Genomic DNA, 14241 nt, shown 5'->3' on the forward strand with positions numbered 1-14241 from the left:
CCAGAGTCCCCATGGGTCAAGGATTAGCCCTTTGGAGTTCAACGTCACAAGGTCAAAGTTCAAGGTCGCAACAGCACACGTGCTCTAACTCTGGAACCGTTCGACGTAGGAAGGCGAAACTTCATAACATGCCACAGTAGTTGTAACTATCCAGACTGAAGGCAATTTCGGACGTTTGCCAAGAGCGCCACCGGGTGGACGGCACGGGAAGTGCGCGAGAGCGTAGAGGGCGATCGCCAGAGTTCCCGCGGTCGCCATAGGCCGAAGTGGCGCTGAGCTGCGAGGGCCGTCCAACGCTGCTTGCAGCTTTAATTCTGCTTGTTTTGCTCTATTGTGTGTCCTGAAGGATGATTGGTAAGATATAATCCATCCTCTTATGTAGGCCTTAAAGGCTTCCCATAACGTCGTCAGAGACATATTATTTTTGTCATTGGTTTCAAAGAAGAGCTGTATATGTGCTTCCAAGTATTCACAGAACTTAGTCTCTGTAAGAAGTTGTAGGTTAAACCTCCAACATCTCTGGCTAGGCGTACTTTCAGAAAGCGTAAGCATAAATGATGAAGGGCTATGATCAGAGACTATGATATTGTGATACATGGCATTATAAGAAGATGGCAAGAGTTTCCCATCAACCAAAAAGGAATCTATCCTAGTATAGACGTTATGTACCTTTGAATGAAATGAGTATTCCCTATCAGACGAGTTAGAGATCCACCAAATAGGAAATAGGTTCATATTCTTGGCATATGATTTTATGAAGTACAGGATCTATCTAAATAAGTGTTCAGAACAAAGTCAGAATCTCCACCAATGACTAAATTGGTGCTAGAAATGTCTGGCACTATGTTTAAGAGCTTTCTAAATATTCTGGATCATCATTATTTGGTCTGTATCTATTCACTAGAGTTATTAGGGTGGAATGAATTTCCTCTGTGAGAATAACATACCTCTCATCCCTATCCACTATTGTAGATAGTTGTTTAACAGGGACCCCTCTGTGGATCAAAATAGCTACATCTCTAGCCTGGATGGAGAATTTGGAACAGTAAATCTGTTGAATCCACCTGCATCAAAATCTAGCATGTGAATCATTTTTCAGGTGCGTTTCCTGCAAAAAAAAAAAATTCATCTTTCAAAGACTTGAAATGTGCGCACACTTTACCTCTCTTTACTGGTTTGTTGATACCATACCTTAGGTGTGTGCCTCAGCCCTGGGGGCTATAAGAATATGTAACTCCAGAATTTAAATAGGCCTATTAGCTCAGAAAAGGAAGGAAACAAAGTGGGAGTTAAATAAGTAAAACTCAAGATGCTTAACTTATCATCCCTAGCTTCAATGGCTTATAGTCCTGTCTGAGGCCTCATATAGAAAAAAGAAAATTGTGTACATTTCCCAGGGTAGGCCAGGTTGGTAGAGACAAGAGAAAAGCAAAGAAATACTACCGTTGTCATCTTATGAGGCCTACATTCAGGTAAGCAGTTGAAATTTTCCAAAGCATCTACATTAAAAATTACTGTAGGCTGACAGTAACAGTGTTGTAGGATCGCTATGTGTTCATAGCCATGAATGTACTGTGTGTCTCACTTCTGTCACTGGCGGAAAAGATGCTCTGCAAACCAGCATGCCTCTTCTGCATCTGTAAATCTAGTCTCCTTCCCGTTTTGGGTCACTCGCAGCTTGGCCGGGTATAAAAGTCCAAATTTAACACCAGGTTTGTCTCTTAATAAGATTCTGGCTGGGGTAAAAGCAGCCCGGCGCTTCGCCACGACTGGAGGAAAGTCCCTGAAAATTTGGATCTGCTGGCCTTGGTACGTGATCTTGTGTAGAATGTCCTCAAAAACATGGCAGTAGTGTATCCTGAGAATCAGTTCACTGCCCTCAGTGTGCATTGGTCTTTCGTGAGGCAACAGATGTGCAACAGCAACAGCACATCTGTTGGGGCCAAAAAGTCTCTGAGTTTCTGTCCATTTTCTGACCATTTTCTGACCCTTTCTTTAACTCCAGAAATTCTCAAATTCTACCAATTACACCTTCCCTTCAGATCCAAGCACTTTTCTAAAAATGTATTCGACTTGACCATGCAGCTGCTTAACTTTAGCTTCAAGTGCTACAACAATATCTGATGTAGCATTAGCCGGCTCTTCTAAACTTTTTAGCGTGTCATTTTGGCTGTTTAGCCGAGTATGTACATCAGTAAATGCATTGTTGCTTTCTGTTTTTAGAGCAGCTCTCTCCTATTAGAACTATACTCACATCTGCAAACTTCTCATTGATTTTGTTGCAGATATGCGACTTAGCCTTCAATAGTTTCACTTGCAGAGATGCTACGGCAGCTAGCACGGTTTGATTGTGTGTGCTCTGAGCACTGGTCTCCAGGCTCTGTCTCCTAATGTGGCTCGGTGCTCCAGTTGGGCCTTGGAATTTTGCTTTGCTCTCAGAATTTAACTCTGCAACTCTCCCCTCCTCCCAGACAAGCGGGTCCAAGTTTCGGAGGTGTACGTGGAATGGAATGGATGTATTGGATGGAATTCTAAATTAAATGGCAGGAGCTACAGCCAGGCACGTCTTATCTCCTCATTGCTCCACAGCGCCCCCCTCTCTGTACAGATTTTCAACAGGCAAATTCAACACCGAAACCTCCCATCTGTTCGCAAAGTATGACACACAAGAAATAAGTTTATTAACAAATTACGTCTAACCTGATGCAGTAATTCAGCTCAAAAAAGGCAATGACAGCTGTTAACAGGAGTGTTAGCAGGTAATAACAAAGCTGTCATTAGCAGTCAGGCATAAAAATATTACATAAAAATTAACATGTTTGACCATCTGAGCCTTCTCACATTATGACTTATAGTTTTTCACACAGTGGCTGTTTGTTTTGGACTTACTTTTTAGTATGTGTTTCTGTCTGCAGGTGTTATTAGGAGTGCTGTCAGGGAGTGACAAACACTGGTGTGTGGTTACCATGATTTTACATTATTTTTTTCAAAACTTGGTCTTTTTTTACTCTTCTTCTGCAATTCAAAATGTCAACATTTTGTTGTTTTAGGTTATTACAAAGAACGTCCCAAACTACTATTGGTTCTTGGGTGGCTGCTGCAATGTTCCCCTTCAACATTTCTACAAAAAAATCTAGCTGGCTTTAGCCTCAGTCTGTGCCATTGACTGTCAAATAAATCTAGATATCTGACAGGAACCCAGTTTTCCTGCAGTTTTAAGTCCTGCCCCCTCTACATAAATGAGTGAGACATTGTCTTAAAAAAAAATACTTCCCAGATAATTTTTTCAGCTGTTGACTCTTATTGATTCACATAGTTCTTACCTTGCTACTGTTTGTTCAGCTATTAATTTTCTAATGTGTTTACTAGGAGTGAGTGAGAACATGAATGCTTGTCTGTCTTGTCTTTATGTGGTCCGTTGAGGGACAGGTGAACTTTTTCTCACCTCTTGCCCAATGACTGCTGGAGATGAGCACCAGCTCCCTGTGACCCTGCACCAAGAAGCATGCAAAGAAAATGGATAGATGCTTAAAAGAAAGCTCAGTTAACACCATGATTGTGTGCAGGAGAGTAGAACCCTTAAAATCCCAAGTTCCAAAAACACAACATGGCAGTACCCGTAAAATTGGATTTTGTGGCTTCAAGTCTTGACAACTGAAGAAGACAAGTATGTTAGTCTGTCCTAAACTAATAAAACTGTTGTTGCAAGCATTTCTAAAACTTGTTGTCAGGTTCATGTTGAACATGTTTTCAGGAATGTGTATTTTCTGTGTTTTGTGGTGATATAGTGATGAAACTTGTCCTCAGGTTGATAAATGTTAGATTACTGGTTAAATTTAAGCATTAATTTAGGTTCTTTTTGAAAGGATTTTTATGAAAACTATCTTGTCCTTATTTCTGCACAGACTGGACCACTCTTCGTCTTCCTGTCGATCATAAAACAAATTCTCCATTCTGTTTGAGGTCCTACTGAATCCAGAGGATGGATGTCTTTCTGTATCTGGTTCTGATTTCTGGGGCCCTAAAGGCTGCTGATGGTAAGTTCTACTTTAACACCCATCTGTGATTATACTCATTGCTGAATAAGTGTTAATGCCGATAATAAACCTCAGCCTTAGATTTAGATTGAAGTGTTTGCTTGCATGTGCATGTTGTTGAAATATAAAAATCACAGTGCCAGCTAGTGACCCTGACATGGAAACTACGGCAGATTCAACAAACACAAGATCATTGTGTAAACATGTAACTTTTCCCCAGTCACTGTCAGAAAGTCTCTAATGTTTCAAAGCGATCGTTCACATGCAAACAGGGCTGTAATTCAAAAAGGACTCTGTGTCATAAGACTTGGAGCAAACCCCTGTGAGAAAAGGTTCAGCCAGGGTCTTGTGTTGAGAAGCGGCCAACAAAACTGCTGCGAGAACAAAATGACTCAATTTTCATCACGCAACCACGTAAATGAGAGCCAACTTTGAGACTTCTTATGGAGGTCTCCCTCTTTAGCAGCTACCTAATCATTTTCATTGACTGTCATGATGTGTTCCAACCTCCATCTTGGATGTAGTCCTCTTTAAGACTGAAACAAGTTTATCTCCTTACTGTGCTTGTGTTTACAACCATCGATTCCATACTGATGAAGAACATTTGCATGGCATGATGCTACCTCTACTGTGTTTTGACTTTGGGATGAGATTCTCTGGGTGATTTGAAGTTTCAGTATTTGCAAAGAAAACCAGCTTCAGCCAAACTCTGTTTGCATGGAACAAAGCTGATCTTTGTTTCTTTTTGTTGTCGTTACTTGGGGCTGCTTAGAATTGGAGATTTTTGAGAGGCATTCTGTAACCTGGGGAGCGAGTGTTCATTACCACCTCTGCTGACTTTGACTGAGTCTGGTCTTCCTTTGACGGGGTTTGAGGCACACAGTGTCAGAGGTGTTATCAAGAGATGTTTAATTTCCTCCCGATGGAAAGTGCTGGGTGTTTAACGAGGTCAGTTGTTTCCAGTGTTTTTTTGCAGAAGAGGCGTGGTTACTTTCCTCAACCTTGCATGTAGAACTGATAATGGCCCTTTTAGTCAGCACCTCTTAGCCTGTCAGCCACAGCTTATTATTAAAACTTCCTGTCTGTTGTGTTCAATGTATTTTTGGAGCTGCAGTTTGAGCCTTTGGGGTTCAATGGGTTCCATATTTTTCTCCATGTTTGTATTGTATTTTGTACTGCATGAGAATAATGTTGTATTCTAACCTTGCCTTTTGCACATGGAGTCTTATTGAAGCCTTCATGAGCTAGAGCTCCTTGTTTTCCCCCACATGATGTTTTGTGATGTTGGTCCGGTTTTAGCTGTTCTTACTTTTATCTCAATGAAAAAAAACCTCTGTCTCATCAGAGATTGTCTCTGTTGTCCAGTATTAGTTGTGTTTTTCCATCAAACTCACATCACATTGTTTCTCCACAGCTGTTACTTGTAGACTTGTAGTAGACTGTACGTTTTTACTTATATTGGGTCATAACTGGGCTTTAACAAATAAAGGTATGAATACATACTGTAAGTAAACGCACTGACAAAAATAAGTGAATGCCTCAGATAGAGAGGTGGAAATGAAATTAAACTGCTCGTATTGAAAGGTCATAGTTACAGCATCAGATGAAATGGATAACAGTGTTGGCAGTACAAGCCCCCTGCTTGTCCCAGGTCAGTCCAGGATATGACACCCAGTCCTCATATGATCCCACAATGTAACTCCTATCAAACTCCATGTGTCTGATGTGTCTATGAGGCCACCTCTGTGTCTGCTGACCTTCACTCACTGGTTTACTGACTGTCCAGCAACTACCTGATAACATTATCACCACCATCGCTCCACTCAACGTGCCACCCGGTTTTAGGCACGGCAGTCTGTTGTTAAATTAAATCATGTCCATACCCATCACTGGTCTGCAGTCGGGGCAGATTAGGTCCAAACTGAACTGTTCCTTCTGGGTGAAGAACTTTGTTGAAATATCCATATACTGTATGTAATATAAATACACTCACTGATAAAACAGATTTGTTTTTGAGAACTTTTGACTATGTTTATGCCTTTGAAATGTTTTGAACCCAAAGTCTCCAATAGACTAGAAGTCTTAACTGTATTTTTCAGACACTCAACTTCACAGTGAACTAGTAGAATTAGTTTTTTTTGGGCAAAAGTTATGTATAAGATAAAATGTTCTTGCTTAATTTAGTCATGTTTGAAACCTGTTTTGCAGGAGGAGATGTGTGTGTGTCAGGCCATGACAGTGGGCCAGTGTTTGAAGAACAGCCGAGCAGTTCAGTTTTTCCTGAGGGTCTGACTGATGGCAAGGTGACTCTGAGCTGCCAGGCCCGAGCAAGTCCAGCTGCTACCTACAGGTGAGGCCAACACAAACCCACTCAGACCTGTCTGTGCTCCGCAGAGATCAGGTTCACCGGGGAACAGGAAGTTAGGAAGCTGATGTTGCATCTGGAAACTCCAGTAGTTTACTCCTGAAATGATCAAAAAGCTGATGAAGGAAGAGCTAAAGCAACCTTTAACTTTCTGTATTATCTGTTTAATTATTAGCCAACAGACCCATCTGTGTAATGATGGCTTAATAAAATACATGAACCACATAGAAGGATTCATTGTTGTGTAAAAGACAGGTTAATGATTTTTATAAGAAACAACAAAGGATTGCCAAACACTGAGAAAATAAGTATAAACTGTATAAATGTTCAGCATGTTGACAAATTTGTTACATAAGCTGTACTTTATCCAAATAATTCAATCTGGTGATCTCAGGATATTTTAAATAAAACCATTGATAATTTTGTTTTTGGTAAGCATGGCTCATGTTTACTAGAATTAAAGACTGATACACACGTCCTCATGTACAAACCAATTTAAAAACAGGTTAATAAAATCTGATTAACCTTGAAGGAATGCACATCGTCCGCTCCTTTTCACGCCAGAATGTTAATCTAAGATCATCTTATGATGACAGAGTTATAGCCAATTTTGTCAAAGCTTGTACATCCCTCCATGCGTGATCTCATGCAAGATTGGGAGATCTTGTGAGATGTGTCAACACCAAATTTAGCTCTATGTCTGTAAAACTGTTTAAGTTGTAGCCATTTTGTGTTTTGGCTAATGCCAATTAGCTGTGATGACCATCTTGAGTTGTACATGTAGGTCCAATGATGAGTTTCTGAAAGTTTAATTCAAATCTGTCAGGTGGTTCAAGAAATATTTTACTGTCAGACCGACAAGGATGACACCAAAAGCTAATGTCATCGTTTTCAACAAAAACACTTGTGGGGATTTCTTCAACACCACACTGCACAACGTATAGCGCTCAGAGTTCGTGTTGGAGATGATGCACAGCTACTGCCATACCAAATTTTATCTTAATGTTTGTAAAATTTATTCAGTTATAGTGACCTTTGTGTTTTCTAAGGGTACTTAGCTGTGGCAGCTATCAAACATTTGGTTGACTCGAAAAGTTATTCAGTTGTAGATGTACATCTAATGATTACTTTCTGAAGTTAATTGGTTGCTAACAGACAAATAGTATATCACAGTAGTTAATGACAACATTTTAAAAACAGATCTTGCACAATCAGTTAGTTCTCAAAGTATGTGTTGGGGGTGACTCTCAATTATTATCACAACAAACTTCAGCTTAATATTTCTAAAACTGTCTGAGTTATGGTCATTTTTGTATTTTCTAAGGTTGCTTAGCTGTGGCTGCCATCTTGAGTTGGTTTGACTCCTAAAGTTATTACATTATAGATGTACATCTAATTACTTAAGGAGTTTCATTACAATTCATCCACTGGTTCATGAGATATTTTGCTAACTTTACAGACAAGTAAATACACGCAGAAATATACATAAACATTATGTCGACGAAAGTTTCTGATTCTCTTATAGCAGCAGACCCCTGAGCTGAGTGACCAGGCTATAGCAGCATGTTTGTTATTTTAGACACAAACATCAGGAAAGGCTTTTTTGTGAAAATTATTGTTTCAAAGAAAAACCCAACATGTAACTTAGAAACTGAATTTTTGTTAGAACCTCTAGAACAGGGGTCTCAAACTCAATTTACCCGGGAGCCGCTGGAGGCAGAGTCTGCTACCAGACCGTTCATCCACCACACTGCTGTTACAAGCATAGTGTGCATGAAGTCGGTGTAGCTTAGCCTAGCACCGATTGTCAGCCACGATGAGGAACGGCGGGCGGGAGTTCCTTCAGAGGTCCAGTCCCCCTGCGGGCCGCACTAATATTATACTTTCATGTCACGGTGAGAGCCACAAGATATCGTCCTGCGGGCGGCGAGAATGAGACCTCTGCTCGAGAACAATAAACCTTCTGTCTGTAACAACTGTGTGATTTTGGTCCTGCAGGTGGCTTTTGAATGGCACTGAGGTCCCGCTGGGTTCAAACAAATACACGTTAGTGGCTGGAACCCTGGTTATCAGCAACCCCGAGTCTAACCGGGATACAGGATCGTACCAATGTCTTGCTATCAACCGGTGTGGCACCATCATCAGCAGAGCAGCTAATCTGAAGTTTGGCTGTGAGTGTTCTGCTTTCCTGTGTCACCCTTTCTACAATCATATTGTAGAAAATTGTACTGACGGGTCCAGTCTTCTCTGCAAGTGCTAACAGTTTAATTTTTGTTAAATTTGTTTAATTTTCCTGTTTCCGCAGATGTTCTTGACTTCTCTCCAGAAACCAGGAGTCCACAGACAGTAAATGAGGGTGCGGGCACTTTCCTGGCCTGCCAGCCGCCCCCACATTACCCAGGTACCACTTTTATTTCAACTCTCTTTATTGAATTTGGTAGCTTAACATGCATCAATCAGTAGGACAATAAGAGAACAAAACAAAAAGAAAACACAGTAGTTTCAAATAGGTGAGAAAAACAAGTGCAAGCTAATTTCTCCCAAAACCCAACCCACCCCAAAGATCCACAAGTCTAGGTCTAAGAACAAGACAAACAGCTAACAGAGATCCAGTCTCTGCGACAACTTCAATCAACACGACAACCACACACCTCCATCCCTCCACACACATTTCAAAGAAAAAACAGACAAAGTAAAAAAGAGAGGAAAAAATAAATAAATGAAAAGATGAGAGGGCATACAGATAGTTTAACTTTCTTCTGTGTCAGGGAGTAAAGTCATAGTCTCTGCCCAAGATAGGAAAGGTCTCCAGGNTCTCCATAAATTTGCTGGTGGAACCCTTAAGTGAAAATCTGAGTTTTTCCAGCTTCAGGTTGTAAAGGACTTCTCTAACCCATTGGTCATGAGACGGGGTAATGCTTCGTTTCCATCTTAGTAGAACAAGTCTTCGGGCTAGAAGGGTAGTGAAAGCTAGGGCTTGTTTCAAAGAACGCGAGAGGCCCGGGTCTGAAGGGATGCCAAAAATAGCCGATAATGGATTGGGGAGAATTGTCTGATTATATGCCTGACTAAGGTACCACTTTTACCTCAGAGATCCAACATCCTGAAAACCTGTGAAAATATGAAGTAGTTTAAAATATTTTAGACCATTGGTTCCCAAATGTTTCATCTTCTAACCCACAGCACAACGGAGTGAGCAAACTGTGAGCCAGACTGCTGCAGGTTCACATGAGCAGAGAAACTGAGCTAACTAAGTATTTAAACTCTTGGACCGTGGCTGTGTTTGAATTGTCCACTCTTTTACTATATAGTGCTGCTCAAACTTCGTTCATATGATGCCATAGAAACTTGTCAGGTGATACAATAAAAGTAGTGTACAGAAGTTGTACATGGGTGGAAATGGATCCTAATACACTGCAACCAGAGCCGACACATCGAGGCTAAAGCTAACATCTGCAGCTCATTAGAAATGCTTTTAATTATCTAGATGTCTTTAATGAAAAGTCGTCTCTTTCTCTGTTTGAGCTCCTTGAATTTATTAGAAAAATGTGAACTGAACTGAAACTATATTTAAAACTTTTCATTCTAAATGTAAAGCATTTTAAAGATATCATGTTAATCACAATGTAAAGCAAGTAACATTTCAACCGTTCCAATGCTGTGCTGCTTGTCTTATTATTTGCACACAAACTTGTTGTGAGCAGTGGTTTTGACACACACACTCATGATGTTTTTAAGCATCACATAACTCACTAGAAGCACTTGAAGAGCACAAACCTCCGCCAAGGCCATAGAGTCACTGACACCATTGAACTCACTTACAATTTGGATCATGATCTGGATCACCACCAAAATTTAATCACTTGTTTTTTTGTGATAACCTCAACATTTCATTAAAATCTGTTCATTAGTTTGTAAGTTATTGTGCTAACAGATGGACGGATGAATGCACAAACAAACCAACAAAAACATAACCTCCTCAGCGAAGGTAAAAATAACCAAAGTCTTGCTTATTCACAGGCAGCTCAAGTGGCTTAAATTTATGAAGCTTCAGTGTTGTTTGTTTGTTAACAAGACAAATTTGAATTCATCTTTTAATTGTATAAATACATCCCTGTCACATCCCAGTCCAGTCACTTCATTGGCAGCCTCCATCTCTGCTTTTATATCATGAGATTTTAGTATAAGCGAAATGTAAAAACAAACCTAACAAGATTTTAACAAAGGGATCACCTGTGACCTTGAAATCAATAAAGATCATTCTTGACTCATGAGGTGTCCAGCTGTGCAGTTTGACATTCATTACATGATCGATGATTTCTAGGGCACTTCATAACTAACTAACTCTAGAGAAGGAGTGGACAATTCAAGCACAGCCTTCAGTCTTGAGTCAATAAGGTAAATCATGCAATTATCCTTACTGTAGAGCAAATCTGTCCTGGCACGCACAGGCAGCCATGTTTTCTGTATGGTATGCCTGAAATGCCATGACAGGACACATTTAAAAAAAGTAACAAAACAAAAAAAAACATGTAAGGGTTTATCCTAATTAATTTGTGTTTATGACTCTATTTCTTCATGTGATCCAGGGATATTTATAAAATATTTTGGGCATTACCCACATTCGCCCAGGTCAAGCTACACTCATAAACACTCTAATACTGCACCACTGCAAAAATGAGAAAAACTAAATGATCATACATAATATAACTCTGAAGATGGAAAACAATTCACATTTTCATCAGTTCTCCTTCAGTCTGAACTGTTTGTGAGACAAGATGGCAGGTGATAGCTTTAAAATAGTCATAACACTTTTGTTTTCCTGCAGTGACAACTTTCCATTCTGAAATGAGATTTTTGATAGGAATGTTTTTAACTGTAATAAAAAGATTAAAGTGCCACGCTCTGATCTTTATCTTCTCCAGCTCTTTTCTATCGCTGGATAATCAACGAATTTCCAAACTTCATCAGAAAGGAGGACGAACGCTGGTTTGTATCGCAGGTCACAGGTAACCTGTACTTGGCCAAAGCAGAGCTAAACGATACTGGGAACTACGTCTGCTTCACCACCATCAACCTGGACATCACCACCAAAAGCACCTTCAGCAATAACATTGCTCTTACCGTACTGCCTGATGGTATGACGATCACTCATAACTCTAAGTGTTTGTCTTCACTTGTGCTGATTTTTCTCTATAAAAGAAATGGCTAGCTATATAAAATGGTTAATTTGGTGGAGCTTCAGGGTTGGTAGATTGTCAACATTTGCAGCCTCCATCTCTGCTTTTATACAGTGAGATTTTAGAATAAGTGAAATTTTAAAGACAACCCTAAACAAGGTTTTAACAAAAGGAGTCACCTGCTGGAGCATAGATAAGGTTTAACAAGGGGTCACCTGTGACCTTGACCTTTGACCCTGTGACCTTGAAATCAATAGGGATTATCCTAGACCCATGAGGTATCCCTCTGTGCAGTCTGACATTTCTATGTTACACTTGCAGAGTTAGAGCACAAACACTGTTTTTACAAAGAGTTCACCTATGACCTTGACCTCTGACCCTGTGACCTTGAACTCAATACGGAATCGTTCTTGACCCATGAGGTGTTCAGCTGTGCAGTTTGACAATCCTGCGTTACTTGGTTGCAGAGTTATCTTGCTAACAGACGGCAGACCAACAAATGTTACATAAAGATAACTTCCCTGGTGAAGGATTAAAGAGTTGTTTTTCTACATTGGAGTGCTTTAAAACTGAAAACTTCCAGAAATACCTTTATAACTGCAGCTGGTCTTAAAACCTTTGATAGAAATGGGTCTAAGGTTAGAAAGAACAGAGGATTCTGTACGTATACAATCAGCTGGAACACAACCTGACATGAAAGAAGAATTTACCAGACTGACAGTATATGTTTTTAATGTCACCTGTTTACTTGGTGTCTGTTTGTATATAAAACAGACTAATTCCTTACAGTTAGAACAGTTCTGTTATTAGGTGTTAAAAATAACACTATCATGTTAGCCTAAGTAAAAACATTTTCCCATAATAAACTTTTAATGTTTGATTCTTATTTCAGCCAATCCCAGAAAATCTGCTCCGAGCATCAAAGTGCGTTTCCCCTCAGAAACCTACGCCTTAGCTGGACACACCACCATGTTGGAGTGCTTCGCTTATGGAAAGTAAGTTTCTACCAAGAAACTCTTGTGATTTTATCCTGGGAAGAAAATGTAATTACCTGCAGCCACATAGGCCTTTTTTTGTCTGTGTCTTGTGTGTTTATTTGTCTCTGTTACCAGATTATGTCATGGGCCACTGGACGGGTCTTAATTAAAACTCTCAGAAAGTAATCACAGAACATACATCTACACCTGATTAACCTTTGGAACTGACCTCATTCAGGTCAGCTGCCACAGCTAACTGATCTTACAAAAACATCACAAAAATGGCTGTAACTCAATCAGTTGAGCTTAATCTGGTGTGTTAGTAGCTGAAAGTCCTTTTCAGCACATACTATGAGTGGTAACAGATGTCCCAGTGTGGCAGAGGTTGCACATAAACTTTATAGCTTTAAATCCATTCCTTATTATCGTAAGATAATTTAGTCTTAAACTCTTACATAAAAGGAGCTTATCCTTTGAAGTGTTTATATGGTTAAATGTTGTCACACTTTAACTCCAGGTCCAAACTGAGCAGTTCTCTCATCCAGAAGCTCACAGTATGGTTTGAAGCCCTGACCATGATGGCTTTCTGTCCTTTTCCTGTCAAATAGACAGATTAAAATTGTTCCAAACATTTAGACTTCACTATCTGGGTTTTTATTTTCCTGTTCTTGTACAGCCCAGTCCCAAAGGTTCGATGGAGGAAGATCGATGGTTTTATGCCATCCAAAGCGGGCTCGACGACGCAGAGTCCCACCCTCGTCCTGCCTGAACTCTCCTTTGATGATGAGGGGATTTACGAGTGTGAAGCCTCCAACTCTGAGGGCAGTGACTCCTACCGTGGACGTGTCAGCGTGCAAGGTGACAGAAATATCTAGGAAACTTGCTGGTGTCAGTTCAGCTCCTTCATTGTGGGCGTAATGTTCTCCCCCCACCCCACCTCCTCCTGCAGCTCAGCCTGAGTGGCTGCAGGTGATGAGTGACTCAGAGGTGGAGATCAGCTCAGAGCTTCACTGGACCTGTTTGGCTGCTGGAAAACCACGACCCTCCATTCGCTGGCTACGCAATGGACAACCACTCAGCACACAGGTAACCTCAGGGAGGCCCCTGAGTTAGGGCTAGTTCTGAAGAAATGTTGCCTTACTGTACTTAAACCCTCATAACTTTATATCTTTACATTTTACTTCAACATAGTTAAGGCAGACAATTTGCCATCAGTCCAGACTCAAATAAAAACTCCTGTCATTCTAGGCTTATAATGTGTCTTAAAGGGGAACCTATTATACAAAATTCACTTTATGCATGTTTTTGTACTTCCATTTGGGTATCTACTGCTTCTAGAAACAGTCCAAGTGCAAAAAAACACACCCAGCTGTTTTTTGGCAATAAGTAAGTGTTTTCTGGTGTCTGCAAAACAATCTGTTTCAAAAACCTTGGGATTGTTGCATCACAATTCTTGTTACCTAGCAACCCCATGCCGAGCCCAGCCCCTCACCTAGCAACCCAAGTGGAGCTCCACCCACTGATGGAGGAGGAGGAGGCTTCTGACTAAACTGATCCTGCTGCTGCTGGCCAGGCTCATCCTGGTCCTATTTAGGGTTCCAAGCCCGCGGAAGCAAGCGGGCGGCCAATGCAAGGCATGGCCGTTCGCCTGCTCCCAGCGGAGCAGGGAACCCTATTGTTTT

The 14241-nt window shown here is 40.6% G+C and overlaps 1 protein-coding gene across 2 annotated transcripts in view; it reads left to right on the forward strand.

The window, feature by feature from the left end:
- The window catches only part of cntn2 (contactin 2), a 42855-nt gene that overhangs the window by 5344 nt on the left and 23270 nt on the right, over positions 1–14241 (forward strand). Inside the window, exons 2-9 of one of the 2 annotated variants that reach the window (XM_037975479.1) lie at positions 3906–4037; positions 6246–6387; positions 8401–8573; positions 8708–8803; positions 11328–11540; positions 12475–12577; positions 13236–13417; positions 13509–13645. In XM_037975479.1, the coding sequence (XP_037831407.1) occupies positions 3983–4037; positions 6246–6387; positions 8401–8573; positions 8708–8803; positions 11328–11540; positions 12475–12577; positions 13236–13417; positions 13509–13645 (1101 nt within the window). In that variant the 5' untranslated portion in view covers positions 3906–3982. The remainder of the gene's footprint in view (positions 1–3905; positions 4038–6245; positions 6388–8400; positions 8574–8707; positions 8804–11327; positions 11541–12474; positions 12578–13235; positions 13418–13508; positions 13646–14241) is intronic. The other variant, XM_037975480.1, reaches the window with a different exon arrangement.

The sequence above is a fragment of the Kryptolebias marmoratus genome, linkage group LG4 (assembly GCF_001649575.2).
Source record: "Kryptolebias marmoratus isolate JLee-2015 linkage group LG4, ASM164957v2, whole genome shotgun sequence".
Taxonomy (NCBI): domain Eukaryota; kingdom Metazoa; phylum Chordata; class Actinopteri; order Cyprinodontiformes; family Rivulidae; genus Kryptolebias; species Kryptolebias marmoratus.